This window comes from Falco biarmicus, chromosome Z (assembly GCF_023638135.1).
Source record: "Falco biarmicus isolate bFalBia1 chromosome Z, bFalBia1.pri, whole genome shotgun sequence".
NCBI classification, from domain to species: domain Eukaryota; kingdom Metazoa; phylum Chordata; class Aves; order Falconiformes; family Falconidae; genus Falco; species Falco biarmicus.
In genome coordinates this window covers 66204848-66217712 of record NC_079311.1, presented here as the reverse complement: position 1 = coordinate 66217712, position 12865 = coordinate 66204848, and the positions used below count along the sequence as shown (strand labels likewise).

At 39.4% G+C, this 12865-nt stretch overlaps 1 protein-coding gene across 1 annotated transcript in view; it reads right to left on the bottom strand.

Moving 5' to 3' along the window:
* Window positions 1-12865, bottom strand: part of ANKRD55 (ankyrin repeat domain 55) — a 50791-nt gene that overhangs the window by 14407 nt on the left and 23519 nt on the right. Inside the window, exons 7-9 of the mRNA XM_056325468.1 lie at window positions 5913-6097; window positions 4048-4215; window positions 1747-2408 (exon numbers count right to left, since the gene is read on the bottom strand). Coding sequence (XP_056181443.1) covers window positions 1747-2408; window positions 4048-4215; window positions 5913-6097 — 1015 coding nt within the window. The remainder of the gene's footprint in view (window positions 1-1746; window positions 2409-4047; window positions 4216-5912; window positions 6098-12865) is intronic.

Sequence of the window (12865 nt, the reverse complement as noted above, 5' to 3'; positions counted from 1 at the left end):
CAGAGCAAACAAGGATTTAATGGTACAGTATTCTACAGTCTTAAGAAAAATCTGTAATCACATTTTAAATAACACGGTAGTTACTTCTACATCAAATGTATTAATAGTCTAGCTAATTCCCCTAAGAAATGTTTCTCCATAGTTGTTCTCAGGTTTGGTTTATCCAGTTTGAGTTCATTTCTCCTACTACTGTACAGCAACATGAATGATCTCAAATATCTCAGCCTCACTACCTTATTATATTTAGGTTGTAAAGAAGCCCTGCAAGTTTCCTTCTCTTCCACATGTGAGCACAATCTTGCAGAGTTTGTTATAGAAAGTGTTGTGCAGGAGCAATCTTTGCTAGCTGTGTGGAGTATGGGGTTTGTATGGTCGAGTGAATAGCTGAAGAGTGCATAGTAAATAAGTAGTGACAACTATAGGCGAGTCTATCAAGCTTTCAGAAACATGGCGTGATATTCAGGAAGCAGAACTTTTTGAATAGCTCCTTTTTTACCCTGAAAAACTGTTTCCAGCCTTTATTTGCACAATGTAGGATGACCTGTCATTCTGAAATTGCCATCTTTACCTTTACTATTAGAGATGTGAACAAAGATTTGCTATTTTATAGATCCCTTTGCTTAGAAGTCAGTACAGCTTGCACTATCATGCAAGCTCAGACAATGACCTGACCTAACAGAGTTCTTCTCAGGCAGGGTTTCTGTTCACTTCTCTTTCCACAGAAGGATAACGACTCATGTTTGTTGGGGTGAGGGTAGATTAACTTACTGTGTAATGTTTACTCTATGTAATGGTGTCCTGGTAAGTTTGGGGATTGCTTTTGCTTGCTTCATTTTCAGTTGGATATTGCAGTGGTTGAAAGGCATGCTAGATGTGTTTAATTTTGGCATGGGACTAATCCCAAAGGAGATGAACTTGGAGACACTGATATAGTGAAGTAAACTCCAGCATGCAGATTAGCCAGCCAGATTCATTTAAACATGGATGTGAGTCAGAGTACTAGATCCCATATCCTGCCAAACCCTGGTTTCAAGTTTACTTCAGAATTCTGATGCTCTGCTTCATTATTTTTGCACTGTAGTTTCCAAACCGCAGCATAAAAGCATTTACTCCATCTCTGTAAATTTAGCAACCTGTATTTAGCTGTGGAGAAACCATAAGAACAGCACATTAGACCAAAGAGCTGGCACTCAGGGTGAGAAAAGTGGGAAGGGGTCACAATACAGCCTGGAATCAGAGTATGTCTGTAAAGGGAAAGTGGCACCTTGTAGAGCTGTCCAGCATGGCACACATGGATTTACCTGGTTGGATCTGGAAGCAGCTCTCAGCACAGTTAGAGGTTTGAGTGCGGTACTGTCCCCTTGCACATCTAGTTCCAGGACTAAATGCAGACAGAAGGCAGTAGGCATGGCAGCGGGTGTTAATGTGCAATTCATAAAACTTACATAATCTGGATGCACTTACCTCAATCAGATACCTTACATGCTTCCTAACTACCTGCATTTTTGCTTGCTCATCAGAGCTATCTCAGTCTTTCATTTCCCACACCTAAGCACATTGCTTCAGCTGTCAGCTGATGCCCAGTCCATGTGCTAGTTGTGATTGCTACTACATACAGGGAGAAGAAATTGAAAAAGTTATTAAAGAAATAGTAATGTCATGGGTCAGATTTACTACTTTTTCTGACTCAGCTTGCCACATCAGTAAAGATTACAGGAGTTGGAAGATAGAGAAGAAAGAAATTACCTGATTGAGAACTGGGAAGTGAGGGAAGGCGGGGAGGCCACAAAAGCACATGGTGAGATCTGTCAGAGTTGAAGCCATTTATCAGTTTGTCTGAAGGAGTCCTAGTACAGACTTTGTAGGAGAGTAAGTGATTAGAGTCTGTGTTCCAGGGATCATCCAACAACGCCTGGCAGCTGCTTCTGTGGTCCAGCAAGTTGTGTTCACTCCTACTCTTTTGAGACTTGTGTGCAAAATGGTGGGTGCTGGTGCTGGAGGAGAAGCTTGACATTGTGCTCTGCGAAGCAGTTAGGAAGGCATTGCCTGCAGTAATTGGAGGGAGGCTCTGGGTTCTGATGGGCAGAAGTTGACGCTCTGGTTGCTCCTTTTCTGGTATGAAGTACTTTGTGTCTTTGCTCTTTCTTTTAAAGTCACTGGTGGTTACACGCTCATCTGGAATGTCTTTGCAGTTTGTGTCCATAACGCAATCAAAAGTGGTGATAATGTCATCTACTTCTGAGGTCTCTTCTCTAGCATATCGGTCACTGCTCCTCTCCTTTTGATTGATTTTCTGATCATCTTTCTTCTTTTTGCAAGAGAAGATATGGTTCAGCATACTGAACCTTCCTTCCTTCTTTAGGAGTCTGTTGTTCTGGGAGGGAAACTGATGAACTGGCTCAGATCTACTGGAAGTAGAAATCAAAATATGATGGCATTATTGCCAAATAATGAAAAAACACTGCCTGTGTTAGCCCATGAAATGGGGTATATACTGTTCAGATACATTTGCAGGGGTGATTCAAGGAGGCAGAAAATTAGGACTCCAAATTTGTAATTAACAAAGACTGAAAGTGATACCGTGTTACTTCAGTCTTTCTTACGGGGTTCATTGCCTTACACTCATCTTAATGTAAGCTCAGTGCAGCTATCAGGAAAAAAAAAAAAAGCAACTTTTTCTGGCTTCAGTGTCTACCAGCTGCAGAATCATTATTCTTATTGGCGGGGCAAGAGCCAATAATAACAAGAAGAACATGTGAGATCTTTACAACCAAGTGGTCTTTGTATTATGTCTTATTTGGAAAATGGTCAACAGCATTTCCAACAGCACAGTCATTGCTAATGGTGTAACAAAGACATTAGTTCATCATTCCTTCCATCCCCTTCCCTTTCCCTTTCCCTTTCCCTTTCCCTTACCACTTACCCCTTAACCCTGCCCCCTCCCTCCCCCTCTCCCTCCCCCTCCCCCTCCCCCTCTCCCTCTCCCTCTCCCTCTCCCTCTCCCTCTCCCTCTCCCTCTCCCTCTCCCTCTCCCTCTCCCTCTCCCTCTCCCTCTCCCTCTCCCTCTCCCTCTCCCTCTCCCTCTCCCTCTCCCTCTCCTTCTCCCTCTCCCTCTCCCTCCCCTTTCCCCTTTCCCTTTTGCCTTGCCTGTACTTAAGAGGCCTGGCACAGTTTCAGATTTAGCAAGATATCTACCTGCAGTGGTGTTGCTGTTGTGAATTTTAGATGAGATTTTGACTAATCAGTATTTCAGACCTACTCTGACAGACAGAGTGCAGGAGGAGGAGAAGTAACGTTACCCATGTCTCACAATTTGTAACACAGGAAATAATACTAGCTGCTGACTGGAAAGGAGGGGAAGGCACAAAGAAATGTTTTTGTAAATGCATGCATATTTACCAAAGTTAAAGAACTGAAATGAATTAAATGACAGTTGCTGAAACATGAGAAATATAAGCAGAGAGAAAGATCATAAGCAATGGTAAAAGAATTACACTTTTTAACAGAACAAAACCTCAGAATGAGAAGAGGCAGTCAAGGTAGAGAGCTAAAGAAGTCTGGGCGAACACTCCCAAACACTTACCCTGAGGATGAAAGCTTGACATTATTTTATTATCTATGTGGCAAAGCTGCTTTTGTGTTCAGTCTGTCCCTCTGTCTGATTACATGAACATGCAGCTAGTGCATAGAGATTTCAAAAAAGTGGAAGGCATAGAAATTGTTCTGTAAGATAAATTTCCTGCACAAAGGTGACTGAGCAAAAGCTATCATCTTGGAAAAAGCTATCATCTGAACATCTTGGTTCAGAGCCTAGTCAGAGTCTGATTGGCAGACTAGCACTGTGATCGCAGTGATGAGTTTTGAGTAGATGTCTAATTCTAACATTGCTATTTTGGTGGAAAACTTGAACATTCGTATTGCATATGAATCAAGGAGATATCACCCAGGGCTCAAACCCTTCAGTTGCATACAAAAAGCAATACATTTATTTTCTAGTCAGTGGCAACAATGTGAACAATGTGAGCAAGATGTGAACTTTTGCTTTACCTGCTCTCCTGAGACAGCAGCTTGATGCATGCTGTGTGCCCACAGTACATTGCATATGTCAGAGGAGTGTTTTCATTGATGTCTCGAGGGCTGCTCTCTATCCCCAGCTCTAGCAGTGTCTGCACACAGTCAGCTTTCCCTGCTGCTGCAGCCCAGTGCAAAGGTGTCCTGTAGAAAAGGAGGAGTGTCATTAAAAGAGATGAACAAATTTACTATCAAAACTATTAATGACATAATAAGGTGTGTTCCTATGCTACTCATGCAGATTTATGACATCCATTTTAAGGAATTCTCCAGCAACTCATCCCACATGAGGTAGCTGCCAGTGGTGGTAATATTGGCATTGACTGGCATCTATCCATGTGCATCTATTTAGCTGTAGAGAAAGTAGATGTGAGGCTGCAAAATGCCTATACATGCTATATAATAGCATTTCTACTGCTGCCGAGTTGCAGAATGGGAGGACTGCCAAAGTTTGCAGAGCAGAATTTGAAAAAAATCTTTGTAGTGTCCACTGCATAGGTGCAGCCTCTTCTCATCTTTACACCAAACACAATTAGTTGGCTCAGGGCTTTCCATTAATAGAAGAAGCCTCTTCCAGATGAATGAGAATGACTAGACACATCTACCAGACTGTTATTGCCCCTATGTCAGTTTCTGTGTTCTTTGATGGACACAGACAGGAGCAGATATAATTGTCTTGAATCTGTGTGGAAGACTCAGACGGGTTTTCTGCTTGGCAGAAGATTTGCGTCTTGTGTTTGGGAACTTTTGTCCAGTTTCCAAATTGTAATATTTTGTTCTTGTGAAAAATCTGAAGGCACAGAAAATACCGTAAGAAAACTGTGCAAGAATAAAAAAATAAAATTTACTTTTCTCTGCTTGTTTCTTTGCAGTCCCAATGATTTCAGATAGGTGCAGTCAGAAACACAATAGAATGGAAATTGACTGTGTGTTTATAGTGAACAGCTTTTTTCCTCTCTTGGAGTATAATACCTTCTATGGAAGTATCTGAGAATGTGTAATAGGAGGCCACTTCTTAATGAGCTTTTAAGTATAGTTTAACTCCTCCCTTCACCCTTCTTTCCACAGAAACACAGCCTTCTCAGCTGCATTTTCCTGATGTTTAGAAACTTCTCCAGAATCCTATTCATTTTATTTCTGTTCCATTTTATTGCACTTTTCATGAAGAATGCTATTATTTTAAGTACCTGAGGGCCTAAGCTAAGAAAACCTTGGCTTTTGCTTCACTAAGCGGGGTAATCAATGTGAACAGTCAGTTGGTTCTGTTCACATTAAATAAATTTATGAGCACAGTTCCAAGGGAGGTAGGTATGGGGTGAAAAAGAGGAAAAAAAAGTTGATTCCTTTGCACTTATGTTGTAGGGATTTAATCCTGGAAGGAATCAAATGCCTTGTCAGAATGGAAGGTGGAAGTTCCCTGGTCCTATAGGAATACTGTGTTCGCATCTTAAATGCAACAAGGGAGCGTTGCCATTTCTTAAACACAAATAGCAGGATCCCACCTTGAAGTTGTAGTATCCTGTTCTATTGTTTTGAAAAGAATGTTCACTTTTGATTGAAAGAAGTGGTGACAAAGTTCTTTCACACATACTCTTTTATCATTTCCTATCAGAAACACAGAGTTAAATAACATTCCTAATAGTCAGTTACTATAGTAGATACGATACATATGAGCTAGACTACTTTGCAGTGTTTCTGAGCAAGCATGGTTCTCTGTAAGTGCAGGTCATTGACTGTGCCATGGCCAGTGAAACAGGAAACATGATTATAGAAGAAACAGAGGTAGTCTCAGGTTAATAGAAAGGAAACGGCAATTTCAGTTTCAGAGTTTCCATGGTTACCTGTCGTCCACATCAAGGGCTTGCAGGTTGCACTCTGGGACTTTAGCCAGCTCACTGATAATATCACTGTAGCCTGCAGCAGCAGCAATGTGCATACATGTTTTGCCATTCTCATCATCATAGTTTATTATTGATGGTCCCTGGTAGTGGTCCAAAATGATGGAACACAGAATCTTGTTGCCACTCTGGAAGTTCAGAGAAGACAAGCTTTTTACAACGGAGCTCTCACCAGACTGTATTTTCTCTGCTAGAGAAGGCTAAATACAACAATGGTATTTTATTTTGTGTATAGCAGACTCCCCAGGTATGAAAGCCAGAAGCTTCCAATCTCCTGCTGGGAACTGGGTTTGCTTTATGAATTTCCTAGAACACTATTGACACTGGAAAAATAATAAATAACGTATGACTGCAAATACCTCCAAAAGTTACAGGGTGTAAATTACTCAACAGCTTCCTCAGAAATAACTTCGGGTTTTTTGCTGTTTTGCTAAGCCAGAATCCAGAAAGATACAAACCTATATTTTCTCATAGAAATTTAAGGTTGGAAAGGATCTCAAAAGACCACTTCTGTAAGCTTGTCCAAGTACACCTAGAAAAGCCATGTCAAATATTTGCTTGAGTGGTTCTTGAAAACTTTCTTAGCTAGTTTGCTCCAGTGCTTCAGTGTCTTAATAGAAAGTTGACATTGTTCTCTAACCTGCAAATGGAACTGAACATTTTTACCCTAACCTGGTGGAGAGAAAAATAATTCATGATTTCTTTATAACAACATAGAAACACAAGGCCGAAAATGTGTTTCTAGATCATTAATTTCAATGCCTGCAATCACTTGCAGCTATGTTCCATCATCACTTGCAGCTATATTACATCAGCCCTTTTAAAGTAAATTTACTGGTCCTTTAAAAGCAATTTTTTTGTGTGCCCCTATTACTCTGAAAAGAAGGTAGCTCAAGAATTTGTTTGCTTTAATCATCAGTATCTCTCATTTCTATTCATACTCATGCCTGATTTATGTCCCTCTGTTTCTGTGCCAGCATTATTATTTAGATTAAATACTTCTTTCCTCTAACTAGTATTTATTCTTCAGATGTATTTGTAGACAACCGTCATGTCCCTTCTGAGCTGTTCCCTTGCTGCTCTAGTCAACCAAGGTCTTTTAAGTCTTCCTTGTAAAATATGCTTTCTATTTCTCTCATCAACTTACTAACCCTTCTCCTTTTGCATTTTAAGTGTGTATCCATGGAGAGGGATGATTAAAATTGTACCTAGTCATACACAGACATTTTTGCCAGGTCTTTGTACAGTGACCCTTCCCTGTTTGTGTTAGAAACTCTTCTGGTGTGTCACGGAACAGCATTTGCCTTATTCACAGCTGTGTCCCATTAGAAGCTCCTAGTCGTTTTGGAATAACCTTTTACACCCTGGTACTTCTTTTACATAGTTATTTCCAAACATAGAATTTCTAGTTTCTGGCAGGACCTTCTGCTATTAGCACCCAAGTGCATGACTTAAACTTTTTACCCTATTCAATTTTGTCCCATTTGTATTACTCTAGACTTGAAGATGATCTAGCTTTCCCTGTATGATATCCCTATTCTTTTCTGTTAATGTCTTCCAGTTTTTTGTAATTGGTAGATTTCATAAAAAAGCCCCTGTATTTTGTGCCAAGCTCTCATCAAAATACTAAGCAAGATTGATTTCAGGCCTTGTCCATGAATGTAATTTCCTACCACCCTCTATTCAACATTTAATTATTATTCTTCACTTCTTGATTTTGAGATACAACTTCTTCTGCTCCTCCATACTTCTGCCTAGTTTGTAAGATGTCTACTTATTCTAAATATATCTTTTAAAGATGGATAGTCATCTGTTATATCTCAAGCCTCTTCTCACACTTTTTGTCTCTGCTCTTGAGATAGAAATTCCTGCTACATTTTGCACCATTGACAGGATACATTCCAGGTCCCTGGAACCTGCTGATCCCAGAGCTTCTCAGTCCAGCTAGGAATTCCCTTAATTTACTAAAATGTGTCACTCTGAAATTAGGAATTTTGTTTGGTATGTACTTTGTTTACTCGCCTGTTTAATTTAGAATCTACTTATGATCATGCCATCCAAGCTCATTTTCTATGACCAGGCATTTGATAATGTCCTCATTAACCATGTTACTAATTGTAACTAAATGTAAACTAAATTGTTAATAATTTATAGTTGTCTGAATGACAACTATATGAAATGAGAAAAGAATGTTGATCTTCAGGAATACTGAGGTACTATGAATAATTGTTTTTATTCTCCAGTCCCTATGCCAAATGTCAATGTTCTCCACACTAGCATAATTCTCAGTTACATTTTTGGTCACTGGTGTCAGAGAGATCTCTAGTCACATTCAGGGCTAACTGAATCTAGAAGTCTATTATATACTTCTAGTACTACTACCATGAACATCTATTATCATCCTTCTCCAAGTTAGTTTTGATTAAAAAAAAAATAATATGCAGTATCTTACTATTTCTGTATTCATGTTCTATAGTGTCATGACTGTTCCTCTAATTTTCTACTGTCTTGCTAAGTCCAAATTTCACATCCTGCACTTACAGTTTCCATCCCTCAGGGTTCTTACACAGCTCTTAGAATTTGCATAAGAAATTTCCCAGTGTTCCTACTGGCACTTCATACATTTACAGACTGTTCTCTCTCCCACCTGTCTTCCATTTTTTAGACTAAACAAACCATTTCAGCCTCTCTTCAAGAGTCAAGTTGTTCAACCCATTTATCATACTTGGTGCATGCTTTTGGTCTGTCTCCAGTTTGTCTACATCTTTCTTCAACCATGACACCCCAAATGACTTAATTATCCAGCTGAGACTTCTCTCCTGATATTGAAAACCACATTGCTACTTCCTATAGCCCACATGTATCACACTTCTGTTAGTATGTCCCAGAATGATGTTTGTTTGGTTTGTGTCAACACCATAATTTAAACTACTACTCACTTTGTAATCCACTAGTCTACTACTCTTCATTTCATGTAAACAGCTCTAATATTTCACAGTTCTGTAGACAGTACTATTTGACTAATTTCAATTAATTCCTATAATTTATCAAAATAATTTTGAATTTCATCCTGACCCATGAAGTCCTTCGTGTCCCTCAGTTTGGTTCTAGCTGTGGGTTGTAAATGTGTTTTATATTTTGTCACCTCATTATGGAACAAATAAAAACATCATGATAAATCTCTGGTTGGACTCTCTGTGAGATGTCCACCTCGAAAGATTATTTGAACTATACTGAATGTGGCCGATAAGAGAATATATATGATGTATGATGTATGCCCCTGGATTGATTTTGATTGCATTACTCCTTATTCTTCTCCACTGGGACATCCTGTCTTTGGACTGAATTCTGGGTCCATTATAGCAGGTTGCGCTTATACAAATTGTGCTATTGATGTAATTAAATGTGATTAAAATTGCATGTACTGCTCAAACCAGAAACAGACAAAGATTTGGACTTCTTATGATCACTCTATTCACCATCTGCTTAACAAGCTTTCTGTTCTGTGTGATGAACATTATCTTGTTGGCACTTCTGTATTTCTGTGGTTTACTACATGGTATTAAACTGATTAATTCACATTCAAACGTACTGTATCCAATAGCTTCTTACCTGAGGAAACAATAATTGCTTTGAAGATGGCAATGAAGTTTCTGTGCTGTTTTAACAATTCAATCAAATTGCTAATTACATTTTCCAAATAATCAAAAGATATTTCCTAATATTTTGAACCTAATGCTGAAAGAGATCTCTGGCCAACTGCTTTATGGCTTTCCAGATCTCTCTTCTTAGGAATGCCTTCTTATCTTTACATTCATCTTGGCTTTTCAAAGTTGCATACAAACTTCTAAAACACACTGCCCTTATTTCAGACTGATAGCTCTGAGCTGAGGTCACCGAAAATGTAGTCTTCCTGTGGTAAATTTACCATGAATCACAGTACTATTGTTAGACTAGGATGTGCAGTGGTATATTTACCATAGGAAAATTACATGGTTTTGTAACCTTACTGTATGTATTGCTACATTTTGTTTTCCCATTTTGCATGCACATTTTTTTCAGCAACTTTCTGGGATTATTAGTTATTTTTGCTATGTGTTTCTGTATAATTCTGCAGGGCTTCCCTCAGTTTTCTTTACACTTCCGTCCCATCTCACACCTTTATCTGCTTCCATCCATTATTCATTTTCCTCAGTGAACTTTTCTTTCTTAATCACTCACCTAAATTAAACTTACTAAATGAAGAAGAAATGTCCTGAAGCCTCAATCCAGGAGCCCCTGCAAGGTAAACTCTCCTTGTGCTTTATGCAATTTTTTGTCTGAATTTGTGTCATCTCCAGACAGCAGCAACCAACAAATTCACTAACAGGGTCATTAGCTCTCACTTTCACTCGATTACAGCTCCGTTTTCTTCATGTTGGTTAATAAAAAGTCCAACTTTTTATAGTTTACATCTCTCAGTGCTTTCAAAATAAGAAAATAGCTCTTCAGGAAGTATCCACTGAATCGAGTACCATGAGTAGAATCCTGCAAGTTGGGGACATTTTTCTGGTTTTGACACTTTTTTCACCTACCTCAGCTCAGTTTATCCTCATTGTTACAACAGCCATTGTTGTATACTTCAGCCCTTTGTATGTCCAACTGATACGCAGAATGATAATTTTACTTAGGAGGTTTATTGCCACTTAGGTAATATTCTACCATAACATTGCATTTTAGTCTGCCAGGTCTTCGTTGTACATAGTACAATGTTTTCCTTGTTCACTGCACTGTATAGAGGGTTACTTTTTTCCCCTGATCAGAATACTCTAGGGAACTAGATATTTCAATGCCAAAGAGAAGAACCATGTGAAGGGGGTATGCTAATCTGGCTTGTGGCTACCAGTAACGTAGAGGTGGGAGGGGGAGAGAGACAAGCCGCTAACTATTTTCAGGATACCCTAGTATTTTTCTTCCAAGTGAATGCCTCTAGAGATTATGTGGTCATCTTGTATTAGTTCTCTTATATTTTCTGTCTCTTTGTATTAGTATGCAGTTTAAAGCCTTCCTATATCTATAGATAGCTTTGCTGGATGGAAATTCCACACTAGCAGCTCTTGGTGTTGCTTCTTATCATTAGCGTTGCACTTTAGGGATGTCTGTGCTTTTTCTTCTACATTCCCTTCTCTTTCAATTCCACACCTGTGAATCCAAAGCTTTGACTTCATCTTTGATGTCCTTCCGCTCTGACCCTGAATGACTTGACATTTTAACCATTATTTCACTCCTTTCTGCAGCAGCAAGCAAATACTATTCCCATTGCACTACTCTGGGAGGTAACTTACCTTTATAAAGAAGCACTACAAATTACTGTAGGTTAAATAAAATTTGCACCAATACTTATGTCTTCCTCCTGGAAAACATCTTTGTGCATCATTGGGTGCTGTTTGAAGTTTTATGTTACAGAATGCTGACTTGTCTCCCAACCCTTTTATCTTTCCTCTTATCCTTCACAGACAGACACACATTGCATGTTTTAATATGAAATTGACTGTAATACCAACAGGGCCATTGAAAAAAAACAAAAAAAGCAAATGATCTTTTTCTCCTTTGCTGAAATATAGAAACATGAGCCATTTCAAGTATTTGTTGAGCAACCCATAGCTCAGCTCCAGTTGAGGTAATTACATTTCTAATAACAATGTGATGTTATTAATTAATAATTAATTATTAAAACCATCTTTCCTTTCAAAGCATAGTTATTAAGTAATAATTAATTAATTATTAATAAACATATTTCCTTTCAAAGTCACCTTTTTTTCCTTTTTTATTCTGAAATTCATTATTTAATGAAAGCAAAAGCCATTCCACAGACTTTTCACACATGGGTCTGTTGGTTGAGGCTTGAAAAATCTTGGTCTTTCACTCAAGGCTTTGCTGGCAGAAGCCCTGCCTTCAGTTACAGCTATACTGGCAAAAACAATCAGTTCCTCCAGTACAATTCTTTCCCTTACGGGATTCATTTCACTGAAGAGCAATCTTCCTCATGTTCATGTTCAGAGCACAAGGGCAGTCTATTATGTCTTTACCTTTACTGTAACACGAGTTCAGAATTTCATCCTAGAATCAGAGCAAGACAAACATAATGTTGCATTAACAGTGAGGATATGTCTGGTTGGAAATAAGGCTGTGTCAAAACAATGCATCCCTGTCTTGTAGGTGCAGTGTCTACATGGAGAACGCCAAGCTCAAGAGCAGAGACATAATGTGGCTCCTTCTAGTTTGCAGCAAACATAGTGCAGACAGGAATGTCCGTGAAGTTGGCAGCTTGGGTTGCTGGAGAGTTTTGCACGCATGGGACCTTTCTCCCAGTGTTAAGGACTTCCAGCATCCTCCCTCTGAACCCCAGGCTAAGGAAAGCTGAAGAATGGAAGCATGTCCACTCTGCCTCCACTGCTGCCATGCTGTGACTGCCAGATAGCTGTGTTGGCAGTGGAGAACCAGTGCAAAAATTCAGAGCACCCTGTGGTTTCTCTGCCCTCAGGGGACAGAGACAACTGGGCCCTGCGCTAAGGAAAGGAACAATCTGTAATACCATCTTCAGCTGTCCTCCTGCCAGGGAAACTTTGCCAGAAGTGGCCTGGATGCAACCCAGGCACTTCACAGGGTGTGTTTCTGATGGCAAACCAATATAAATTAACAACAACTCTACTGACGCCGCTGTAGTTACATTGGTGAGACTCAGCCAGCTCAGAGAGAAGCTCATTTGTCTTCTTCTAACCCTAGCGCTTCAGCCTCAGACACCTACTGAGACAGTGTCTCTTGCAGACTCAAGAGTGACCCAGCTTGGCTTGACTTTGTGGTACTCTGGGAAAGAGAATGTGTTGTTGTTGTACAGGATACTTTGTCCTGTGGTC